The sequence below is a fragment of the Cryptomeria japonica genome, chromosome 5, assembly GCF_030272615.1.
Source record: "Cryptomeria japonica chromosome 5, Sugi_1.0, whole genome shotgun sequence".
Classification (NCBI taxonomy): Eukaryota; Viridiplantae; Streptophyta; class Pinopsida; order Cupressales; family Cupressaceae; genus Cryptomeria; species Cryptomeria japonica.
Window position 1 is genome coordinate 736565937 of NC_081409.1, and position 12988 is coordinate 736578924.

Here is a 12988-nt window from a genome sequence, read left to right on the forward strand (position 1 = left end):
TATCATGCAGGTCAGCCCACATTAGTTTTCTGCTATCATGCAGGTTTGATCTATGTTACACAAACTTGGATGTGAGCAACCTCAGTCAAGAACAACCTTAAAGACAATCATGAAAGTAAATTCCAATTTGCAATAGATCTGGTTGGCAGACACGAAGAAACACACAAAAATGATCTGTAAAAGGTATGTTTCATTGGGCTGTAACAATAATCAAGGCAACGCCAGTGTCCTTGAGCACCTTGAACACTAATACACAGTTAGCCATGACTGGTCAGTCCTAATGCCTTTGAAATTAATCCTATATCAATCTGCAGATGCAATGCCAGTGTTCTTGAGCATCTTTAACCCTGATGCTCAGTTGGTTATGACTAGTCAGTTCCAAAACCTTCTAAATTAGCTCTATTTCATCTGCAGATGCAAAATAATTCATTATATGAGGTTTTCTTCTAACTTTTTCCTCCTAGACTTGGAGGTTAATTATGTGAGATGGTCAGTTGCCAAGCTTCTAAGAACCAATTTTTAAGGAGAATGTCCCATGTCTTTCCCAGACCCAATCCAAACATGACGCTATCCTTAAAAAGTTTAAGGTCTCACAGTTCCTATGTGTGGAAGTCAGGTCTCTTTAACAAGGTTGGTTAGTGACATGGATTCAAAACTAATATTTTCTTCTCCATATTCAAGAAGCCAAGGCTTCCTATTAGTACTAACTGGGCTTGGTCTAATATTATTAACATGAAACATTGCATTTCAACGAGAAGTCTGCAAAGGTCCCACTGACCTCCACCTCCCTGATACCATGATAGAGAACTAGATAATTCAGGATAATGTCTCCTCAATTATGGGATTCCTTGAAATTCTCATTGAGCTAGCTTTTCTTGGATATTGTCTCATGATTACATTCCAAGTTTTGTCAGACATCTTGTCTGAAGATTTTGGTTTGTCAAAGAAGTTGGACTTTCTAACAGTCTGAAACAGTTTATATATCCCTAGTACTGTAGATATAAAATCTGTATATTCAAATGGTTTGATCAGATGTTCCTAATTTTAATTTTTCTGCAGTGTATTTCAGCATCTAGTTAGCTCTTCTTCCTTTTTCTCTTTGAGAAACCTATGCTGCTTTCTCAATACAACTACTTACTGCTCATCAACATAGATTTTATCTTTAACTTATCAAATACGTTTGTGTATCGCTTTATAATTTATAGTTTATTTTTAAAAATCTTTCAATACCTTGAAAATACCAATATTTTACACATTAATGCATGTGAGATAAATAATGTCTCGATAAATAGATCATGATCTGTTTATAAACGCAAATATGATTTCTTCTCCGCCATATATCGCTTTTTCCTTCATGCTTTCTGTAGAAGGATTTGACAAAGATAATGTTCTGGGTGAACTTTTTGTAGGGTTTGAAGAATTTCACCAAGGCTGCCAGAGATTTAATAATAGAAATACAGAAGATTGATGGTCTAAACTATCCAGAGGTAATCTTATTTTAGCCATATGGCTTCTTGCAAGATGAACTCAGACTATCTTAGTGATTGGTTATTGCTATGTAATCTATGATTGGTATAGCATTTGTCTCTGTTGTATTTGGTAAAGATTATGACATGAATTGTAAAGTCGATGAGATTCATCCCTTATATTTATTCTACTCTTAGTAATTTTTTTGGCATGAAGATGAGAAAATTGAACATATTCTCCATTATGGTTTTTAGAAGCTTGAGTATGAGAAATTGAGCAATTACAATTTTACATGAGTGTAATGGTTACTCCTGATTTTTTTTTTTGGTTTTTGAGAGTAATTTTGCCACACAAAATACTTGTTAACGCAAACTGAAAATACTTGCAAAATTAAGTCTGATCTGATTTCTTAATTCATTCAAAGCACAATGCATAACCTTGGAAACAACATTACCATAAACCCAAATTGAAATAGCAGTAGCAAACATCAATTAAATTTAATTTCAGTCATTACATCAATGAAATACCTTAAATAGGCAACCAATGAAGTCATTACAGGTCTGTTGCAAAGTGCAGATTTAACAGTCATTATCAGGATTGTGTTATGGCTTCTTGTGACTGAAATCAGACCTGTAGGAGGCCACAATTCCACCAAAGACATCCACAATCAGGTAAATAGACCCCTCAAACTGCTCAGAATTATTTGTCAACGAGAAAAGCCCCTTGTATGGACTGGATAATGCTCAGAATCCCTTCAGAGGAGACTGCTGTAGCTGATTTGCTGCTATTTTGGACTGGGATGGCTAGCTAGTCTTCCAAAAACCTCTTCTACCAACTCGAAACTGACCTAGTAACACATGATATCTCATTGTTCAGTCCAAATGCCTCAGAAAGATGGGATTACAATCCTCAAGCTTCACCACAAAACCCTTGGCACAGATTTCAAAGCAATATACACTTGTACGACCCGCTTGGGGGGATGATTTCACTTAGAAAATTCAGTCTCCCAAAAACCTTCATTAAATATAAAATATATGAAAATTGGTCTCCTAGCTGAAGGAAATGCATAGAAACAATATCCAGAAGCAGATAAGTGATGCCCTAGGAGATATGAACCGAAATGAGGGCTCACTTGTGGCTGGAAGTGTACAGCCAGGTTTAGAAATCCACCAAAAACTTGCAAATGCATCAAAATCACAAAAGAAAACCAATCACATCAAAACCCTAGAGTCTAAATCAGAATACCATATAAATCTTCATCTTCGCAAAACCCAAATCACCAATACTTTGTGAAACTTGATGTATTTCCTGAATTAAAATACTGAATCTGGCAAGGGTGGGTCTTTCACCACCGAAACCAATTGATTGAAGAGGGTTTTCGTCCTCAAGAACACCCAAAAGAAATTCCTTTGTTCATTCCAAAAACATTTTGTTATGTGTGCAAAATTTGTATGAAGAAATGAGAGCCCAAGCCCCGATTTATAGAGTTTGGAGGGAAATTAGGGCTTTCAAATTTTAAATATTTTATTTCCCTCAAAGAGGCCCCCATAACACCGTTTTAAAACAACTTTAGTACACACAACCTAGGCGTCCGACTTGAGGACATTTACTTTATGGATTATTTAACACAATAAAAAATCACTTTAATACTTAAGTGTAAATATTTAAAAATAATTTAAATCACCTTATTGGAACTTGCCAAGAAACCGTAAGCGGAGAATCAAACATGCCAGAACCAACTAAAGCTAGAAGATGCTAATTGATGTCAACATGAGTACATAATATAAATAGTAGTGTTCTTTGAGAACCAAAGAAAACAAACCTAGAAAGATCAGTGCCATGAAAGCACTTACTACAAATTGTAGTGTCCTTCAAGCACCAAAGAGAACAAACCCGAAAAAGCACTTACTATAAATTGTTGTTTTCTTTGAGGACTAAAGAGAAAAAAACTAGAAAAACCCAGAAAGATCAGTGCCATGCAAGCACTTACTATAAATTGTAGTGTTCTTCGAGCACCAAAGAGAACTAACCCGAAAAAACACTTAGTATATCAGTGCCATGCAAACACTTACTATAAATAACAACTATTGTCAAAACCCACTAAACCTAAGAATTGAACTCACTGAGAACATTAGAACCCTCCCAACACATTTGGAAACCCACGAAAAACCCTTAAAGCTAGCCAACACGCATAGAACAAGATGGTGTAAAAATGGAGACATTGCAATGAGCAAGGAAGTTCCGATGCAGTTTTATCTTTAACATTCTTTTGATGCTGATTGTTTAGAAACGGGTATTTAATGCTAAGTTTATGTATTATTCTTATCATGGGATTTATAATGTCTGGAATTTCATGTTTGTACGAGAAATGCAAGTTGTAGCTAGTCTTAGTTGGTGCCGTTAATACCTCTTGAAACTTAATTACCAAATTTCAATCAATGGTTATGAAGATTGGTAATGTCCTTGACAAATAATTATGCAAATATTATTCAAAGCCATCTACATTTGTTAATTTAAATCAACGACTTTGATACCACCATAATGTCTCTTGGAAAATAATTTAGGGTAAATTGATTTCTGTATTAACTGCTTTACCAAACTTGCTAAAACTCAAAAATTTGCCCTTTGTATTTACACAATCTCACTCAAACCTTAATATTATAGGTTGGGTTCACCAATGAAGATAGATTATAGATTCAAGTGTCTTTTCGATCATACAAAACCCTAGATTTATCATGATTTACACATTAATATTAATAATAGTTGGTTTAATTTGTCTCATGTAATTACACTTTACTTAAGTTGACTTAAGATGATGCATTTCATAGTTGTTTGCATATGAGACACTTAGGGAATTGCATATCTAGGGAATATGGTAATAGGAAAAATTCCACCTTTGGTGGGTGATCCACCTTTAGTGGAATTATCTATTATTTCTCTTACCTACCCCTACCTACCTTGCATCTCATTGGGCCACATGTCATGATAGTGTGCTCTCATTTCCCTATAGCCTTTCTTTTTTAAGCAGGGTCATGTATATTGTACTTAGTTGGGCATTTTACATTTTGATGAGAATATAGTTTGTTCTTGTCTATTTTGTTCTCTTGTTTTTGTGCTATTCATTGGCCTCTAGATCTTGCATTGCTATAGGCAAATTCTTACATGGTATTAGAGCCATTAGAGTGCCATTGGTTTTGCCATTTGAGAGAAATTTGGTGCAATTTGGGGTTTTTGTATATTGGAGCTTTCTATTGCAGTTCACAATTTGAGCTTATTGGGTCAAATATGAGGTTACCATTGGATTGAGGAGGTTCAAGAAAGTCAGAATCGCCTTTTGTTTTGTCCAAATCCGACATCGGAGGCTAAATTCTGGAGCCATTTGAAGGTGGAGGATGGTTACTTGTCTTAGGAGCGATCTGCAATTTTAGAGCATTTTGGGCTAAATTAGATATCGCCATCGTGCTCAAAAGGCCCAACAACCCCAAGATCGCCTGTTCATTTGCCCAAATCCGAGCAGTTGGCTTGCAGCTGAGAAAAATCTCCCGCCTCTGTTGTATGGACGTTTGTGTAGACTGGTTCGTTTTTTTATTTTTTAATTAAAAAAAAATTCACTTTTTTGTTTTAATATTTTTAAAATTGTAAAAAAAATAACAAGATCGCAGTTTAACTATGTGGGGGTGTTTTAAAAAGTTTTTTGTTTAAATTTTTTTTCGGGCTTTTATTGGGCCTGCAAGCCACTTGTGAGTACCGCAAGTGTACCTGCGGATACCACAGGTTCCCGCGGCCCCGCATTCCCTGTGGGTACCATAGGTGGTCCTTGTAGCTAGTAGGTAGGCCTGCGGTGATGTAATGTCCCCACTCTAGTCAGTATCAGTTGCTGATGGGTTAGTCTATTACTTGGACTCTCATAGGCTAATATGTTTGGATAGACAGTCTCAGTGGCCATTGATGGAGTTTGTTGTCACTCCACTCCTTCAGTTCAATCTTGGTTTTAGTTCCAGGCCTTTGTAGTCAGTGTGTGGGCTTAGTCGAGGGACTTACTCTTTATAGTAAGTCAATCTAGCAATCATGCTATTTTTAGTCAGGGTACCTGGACACATGGTGGTTATATAGTGTTCACCCCTGCTTCAGACGACACGTCAAAAGATTGAATATTGAGGGAGATACTAATATTTTCATGGTTAAGTTATTTAATTAACTTATAAGGATATTATAAAGTCATAATTTTACTTTATAAAAATTAAAAGCCACTTAAAATATTATAAAGTGATTATTAAATCACTTAAGTGAAAAAGGACGCCCAAAAAGTGTTTCCTTGGGAAACTGCCAGGCATCTCCAAGTCTCCTTGGGAGACTGTTAGGTGTCTCCAAGTCTCTTTGGGAGACTCCCAGGCGTCTCTTGAGGGGCGAGGAGACTTGCAGGAATCTCCCATCCGACGTCTCCAAGACTCCTTGGGTGACTCCCAGACGTCTCTTGAGGGGCAAGGAGACTTGCAGGAGTCTCCCGTTCGAACACCTCAAACTCAAAAAGCAATTGAAATCCTATTTTTTTTTTAATTTTGAGCGATTTGAGCATTTTGCCGTTTTGTCTTTTGTAATGCTATTGCTATTTGTTACTCATTGTAATGATGTATCATGTAATCATCATTATAGACTTTGTGATATTAGATATTAATATTATATTTTAATAATAGAAATCTCCAATTTGACAATTTCATTTGTCAAATTTGAAAATTTATTTAGCAATTAGCATTCAAGAAATCTTTGTATTTAGGTTTAATGTTTCAAATTTTGCTATTTTGTAGTTCTACTAATTTCCTATAGTTCATTTGAAATGTAATCCTTATACTGTTATACTTCTCTTCACAACTAGTTTTTCAAGTACTATAAGTATATGTATAATTATATCAGCACCACCACCCTACCACCCCCCGCCGCTGTCCCCAAACTTAGCCCCTTTGTCCCCCTGTCCTTGAAACCCGTCCCCAACAGCCGTGGAACACTGCTATTTTTTCCAGATTAACTCATTATTTTTTAAAAAGTTTTATTCTTTCAGTTTGCTGATTTTTTCCCAAAAAGATTTTTACTGCTATGATACCAGGTATATAACCACTATCTATGTTGATTTTTTCACAACCTACAACACTATAGCATAGCTTTCTTTGTGGCAGCAAGAGCCATTGGCTATGTGTTTTTTGGAAATTTGTACTTAGTTTCTAGGTTGGCTTTGTACAAACTAGATTGTAATGGCTGTCTTTTTTGGAAATTTGTACTTAGTTTCTAGGTTGACTTTGTACAAATAAGATTGTAATTGAAAATTTGAGAACGAATAGCATCTAACTATTATTTATGCACTCTGAAGTATGAATTATACAATGCAATAATCAGCAATATGAACATAAATGACAAAAATTTATATTCCACAATTGATGGGCTTAAATTCCAATTTTATTTGCTCTTTATGTCTGTATGCTGCTGAAATGCCTTAAAATCTCAAAAACAAGTTTTTCTCCCTTTTTCTACATTTTTTAATGTTTTTTTAAATCTGATTTTCCCCTGATTAAATACTGTTTTTCTAAAGATCTTATTCTTTTGGTTTGCTTTTTTTCTCCTAAAATGATTTTTTCTGCTATGATACCAGGTACATAACCACGATCTATGTTGATCGGTGTCCCACTTTTAAGTTGCCAACATTCTTCTTCCCTTAAGATAATTTTAAATTTTGTCTTGTTGGCCTTCCTCCAAGTTAGCTTTGGTCACACTATACATTGTCTCATTCCCTGATTATCCAAAAAGCACAAGGAAACATATTTATAATACATGGGATTTCTTTGAAGAGAGGGGGGTGTGCTTTTCACAGTATAAGTACTGTCAAGAAGTGTTGTGTTATGAATTTGAAGCTTGAATACTTAGCTACTCTATGGGACATTAGAGAACCAAAGGGAGACTGAGCAATATATAGGAGAGATTCAGTCGCAAGCCAGAATCCTTGAATTTTCAACTTCTATTTTTTCCTTTTGAATCTACATCCTTAGACAGTTAGACTATCCAGCACTATAGGCTATTTTTTAAGCACTAATGTGATCTCTACAGTAGCTCATCAATTTCTTGAAGTCAATGCCACAAGAATTATCGAGGATTTGTTGTTGGTACAGCAGCAGAAACACCTCAGCCATATCTAGCATATGATTTGTTGTGCGTTATGCACACCTCGCCCCTTTGCTTCACAAGGGACCACCCGTGTTTGTGTGGTCTAGAGAGAGAGAGAGAGAGTCGTTGAGAGGTTCAGGCTTTCAAAGCCACCAGGAATCCCGAGTTTGCCCACAACAATCTCCTGATAGCCCCGACTTTGCAAAAGGGAAGAAAGGCCCGAGTTTTCCAAATCGTTTAGGGGCTCGAGTTTAGGTATGAAAGCAAACCCTGCGACATTGTAATGAGGGTGAAGTCTGCATTTTATCTGTCAACCTCAAGTTTCACACATTCACGCATTTTCACCAAGGTCCGAGCTTGCAAGGCCAACATAAACCCCGAAAATAACCAAGGTAAGAAGAAAGTTTGGCATAATGAAACCAAGTGCAAATCAAGAAATCGCACAAATAGCCTCTTTTGGCTGAAATGAAGTGGAAGATTTAGCCAAAAAATGAAATGGCTGAAATCGCCGGAAAAGAAAGAAATCACTTAAAGTCACAAATCAGCTCAGTAGGCCGAAATGGGAGGAGGATAAAATCGCGCAAAGAGGCTAAGGTGCCCAAAATTCACTTGCAGAGTAATAGGTGTTCAAAACAAAAGCTCACAAAGTCGTCTTAAAGGCCCAAATTGGAAATCAACGTCAAACTCTCAAAATTGGTGTTAAACCCGAAAATCTTGAAAGTTTACAATCGCCCTCTATAAGCTGAAAACCATGAAAACTCTCAAAAAAAGCCTATAAGCCGAGATTGGAGATAAACGGTAACGTCGTGCATTTTGGCCATAGAAGCCGAAAAAGTTAAAATCGCGACAAAGGCATTTAGTCCGAATTGGCAAGTTTGAAGATAAAAGAGTTTTTAAATGCATCCAAAACTCCGAGTTTCAAGTCGAAAAATAAATCACGCATCCTCAGTTTGAATCTCGAATTTGAGTTTAGTAAAAATTGCGTCGTTCGTAAGAAAATACCCGAAGTTTGCATAATAGCCTTGTAAGCCGAAAACCTAAAGGGCCGAAAATAGCAAAGGAGTCCAAGTCGCGCAAAACATAGCAAAAGGGCTGGATTTCATTAGAAGGTTAGGTTCAATGATTCGCGCCCCCCCCGAAAAGGTAAGATCGCGCAAGCAAGTTTAGTAGGCTGAAAAAACTCAAGGCAAAATCATTCAAATCACACATTTTCCTTCATAAAGCCTGATTTTGGCATACAACATAGGCATCTTAAAATTCTTGCATTTTGTCTTAAAAAGCTGAGTTTTTGAAAGAATCTGTATTTTCGCCTTAACCAAGGGTGAAAATCGTGCATTTGAACTCAAATAGCCGAATTCCCTCAATAAAACGCAAAGTCTCACAAGATACATTTCACAAAGCTTCTCAAGCCCAAACCCCACCGAGATGTAGCTTGACATCGCATAAAATTTATTTTTTGTCAAATTAATTTAATTTTTTTCAAATTGATTGATTAAGGGTGAAATTGATTGTTTGTAGGACGATGTCAAGAAGTGCTAAAGTGTCAACCTGAAGTTCAGATTGGAGGCCTGATCGCGATCGACACCAAGAAGAAGATGCAAGAGCGCGAGTTCGGAACCAAGCATTGGGAAGTGCACCACCAGACCACAAAGTTGAATTCCACCACCGAGACCAAAGACCAAAGAACATTTAGAATGCTACCAAATTATGCATTCTCAGAAAAAATGCACAACTGGATTTAATTCCAGAAATTCAGTTTTAAAAACTGAAATTGTTTATTGTAAAGAATTGCCTGTGGATCCCACTTTAGATATTTTGACACAGGTCAGTTGTGGACAGCTATTTCCAACTATCGGATAGACTCAAATTGAAGCCAAACAGTGATAGGTAGTTGAGATAGTGGTTGGGGGGATAACTAAGAATTGAGTGGGCATGGGTTAAAGCTACCAGCTTCTGGAAGGCAGATTGCAACCCTTGGATGCAGTCAATCTTGGCCATCAATTTATATTGTAAAATCCATAAAAGGCAGAGGCCTTTCTATTGTAAAGGGTTAGATTTTTAGAGTTAGATAGTTAGATTATTGTTAGATTTTTAGGTAGTTAGAATAGGTTAGAGTTTTGTAGAAAGTTAGATTAAGGAGTAGCATAGAAATGATGCAAGAATTGTTGTAATAAGCAGCTGGAATCAATATAATGGACATTGATTTGGTGTTTATCATCTTGGTTTTAGTCCGTTTGGATGGTTTCCTTCAACAATTTAGAGAGATCTTTCTTTTGGGTGTGCAAGTATTTGATGGATTCGGGCTCATACCATTGAGGATATACTGATTGTATGTTCTTGTGTATGGTTAGTCTAAGCCTTTAATTGCGTTTAGTTCAATTGCAGGTGTTCGTCTAAGCTGCGCCAAATTTGGGTGCTTAGCCATGCATTTGCAGTGTGAAAATCTTCCAAGTCCCTTTGAAGATTGCACCGTTCCTGCAAGGTTGTGAGTTATTCTGGCCAAGCAGGGATTGGTTATGTTGAATCCGTCTACCTGTATACCAATCTTGTTAGTTTTAGTTCTCCTATCCCTTACCCTTTGTTTTTTATTTCGCAGTTTGAGAATCGCAGCAGATCAGCTTGGTGCAAAACGTAAGTCCCCTTGTGCTCCCAGCAAAACACATGGATCGTTGAGTTATCCCGCAGTCAAGAACTGACATTTGGAACCTCGAGGTTGTCCCCATTGATCAACTAAAACAGCATTAGGGCTTCCTTATACAAGAGATGACAAGATACTCAGCGAGATCATTCTATTCTGCGTTGGCCGGATGAGGTTGTAGTAATAAGATTTTAGCCACCTCAACATGTTTAAAGGGCAGAATAACTTCATGGTGGCAGCTTAGAGATGACTGATGAAAACCCACAAGTCCATTTCTATTTTGTTTTACATGTAGTTAATGTTATTGGTCTGTATAACTATAAATTGTATATATTCTTTATAATTTATATTGTTCTGTTAGATGATAGGTGGAATGCTAACCATGAAAGGCAACGGGTAATTTGTAACATGTTTTACTCAAAATTATACTGGTTGAAAAAATAAAAAGGACCAGGTAGTGTTTTTAATCAGTGTGTTCATATTGAAACATTATCCAGACAATTTGTTCAACAAATTATAATAATTTAGCTTTTTTACCTAGCATAGAAAAAGGATTTTATTTAAAAGTTCTACTGTGAGTTAATAAATTGCTTATTTCTGATAGGACTTTTCTATTATATTGCTTGGTATGGCTGCTTTCTCTCAGTCAAGTCCTACCACCTCTGAAGGACTTCCTCTGTGTATAATTGTTGGTAGTCCTACATTTTTTTATCTAGACTAAATTCATATTGTACTTTGATTGATGCAGACCTTGCATACCCTACTAATTGTGAATGCCAGTTCTGGGTTCAAGCTTTTATGGAATACAATAAAGGCATTTCTAGATCCTAGAACAGCAGCGAAAATTGATGTATGTAACCCGAAAATGGCTTATTTATGCATTTATTTTTCTAATGCAGTTATTAATTTATTAGTTGTTGTTCTCTATTATTAACATGAACTACTGGATATCTTCTTGTATCCTATTGAGATTTGATGGCAGGTTTTAGGCAGCCAATACCAGAGTAAGGTCTTTGAAATCATAGATAGAAGGTAATTCCAATGCGTTAAACCTTCTTTAAAATTTCTCTTATGTGACAAATTTTATGCATTACAAATTTACAAGTAACCTGCACTTGTCTGGTACAGCCAGTTGCCAGAATTTTTGGGTGGAACTTGCACCTGTGATGGCCTAGGTGGTTGCTTATTTTCTGATAGAGGTCCTTGGAAGGATACAAAAATAAGGAAGGTAGAAAAGATTATTTGAGGTTTTGACAAATTTAATTTTTTTAAAGAGTATTTTTTCTACCAATCATCGTTTTATTGACTTGTTTTCTCAACCTGACAGTATTTAATTGTCTAAATATTTTTTTAACTTGTAGAAAGTTATGGAGGGAGTTCCAAAGTCTGCAACAAAAATTATTTATGCTGATTCCAAAGGCAATAATCCTTCTACACCCGCGACTGTAAATTTCCCTTCTTTTAAATCCTTCTCCTCTGGTTATTTAGACTTTTATATTGGTGTATCATGATGTTCATGCTAGAAGACTCAATATGAAGAACACTTTGGTCTAGTTCATCAGGATTCCTTATCATGTTTTTATAGAACCCTTTATTTTGAAGTATGATGCCCACAACTGTTCTTGTTATTTCTTTCCTCCACATAAAAGAAATAATCATTGCATAATATAAAAGATCATTAATATTTTTCCAGTATATCTTTTATTATTTGATGCCTGTTCCTTTGTTAGCATATGTTATGTTAGGCTCAATTTAATTGTTGTTTGCGATTTCTCATTTTAGGCCTTTTTGAAGTACTAGTATGTTTAAAATTTTGACAGAAAGGTAAAAGTGCACGAGCATACATGACAAACATAGGGTATACTCATTAATAGAAAAATAATTTATCATGAAAGAAGTTAATAGAGCGTACTCAAATCATAATTTCAAAGTACAAGATTGCATCATCTTGGGGCTAATTTTTTTTTCCCCAGTCATACAAAAAGTCTGCACCTTAATTATGCTATAGGATAAAGTAATGCCATTACAAGGCTAATTTTTACCCTCTTAGTCATTGATAACAAGCACCAGCTCTGGACCTATGAAGGGCTCACAAGCAACACAAATGATTTGCAAATTGCTAAGACAAACTACTATAAGATGGCCCGCATGATACAATTCTTAGAAATCAAACATTGATTTTGATAAAAGTTTGTGGAAAAATTAAAATAGAAGAAACATGAATCGAATTATCATAACTCATGTTTGAATACCAGTTATCTTGTGTAGCATGTTTCCAATCCTTTTAGTATGCTGATTTATAGAACAATGTATTATAAAAGTGAACATATTAAAATTAATAATTGTTTTATAAAATTGAATACATTAAAATTCATTTATTGGATTGATTTTTAATATATTAAAATATTTAATTTAGATTATTAATTATTAATATATCTAATTGAACATATTAATATTTATAATTTTTAAATTAAAATTTTTAGATATATTAATATTCTAAAATTTATTTAAGGGAAAAAAAATTCGAAATTTTTCTTCCTTGTCAAATTTCATCTGAATCATATTGTTGCAACCTTGTGGCATAAGTTTTTATAATATAAAAGTCCATTGTTGGGAGGAAGACTGGCACCAATGACAGCCTCATTTAGGATGGTATCCAGGCTGCCTAAAAATTTCTTTTTAATTAACAATTCTGTCAGCTTCTTTATACTCCTCGAAAATCCAGGAAAATGG

At 35.4% G+C, this 12988-nt stretch overlaps 1 protein-coding gene across 1 annotated transcript in view; it reads left to right on the forward strand.

Moving 5' to 3' along the window:
- Positions 1-12988, forward strand: part of LOC131028762 (phosphatidylinositol/phosphatidylcholine transfer protein SFH12) — a 150355-nt gene that overhangs the window by 121539 nt on the left and 15828 nt on the right. The window contains exons 6-10 of the mRNA XM_057959100.2: positions 1410-1487; positions 11004-11105; positions 11238-11287; positions 11384-11483; positions 11617-11700. Of these exons, the coding sequence (XP_057815083.2) occupies positions 1410-1487; positions 11004-11105; positions 11238-11287; positions 11384-11483; positions 11617-11700 (414 nt within the window). The remainder of the gene's footprint in view (positions 1-1409; positions 1488-11003; positions 11106-11237; positions 11288-11383; positions 11484-11616; positions 11701-12988) is intronic.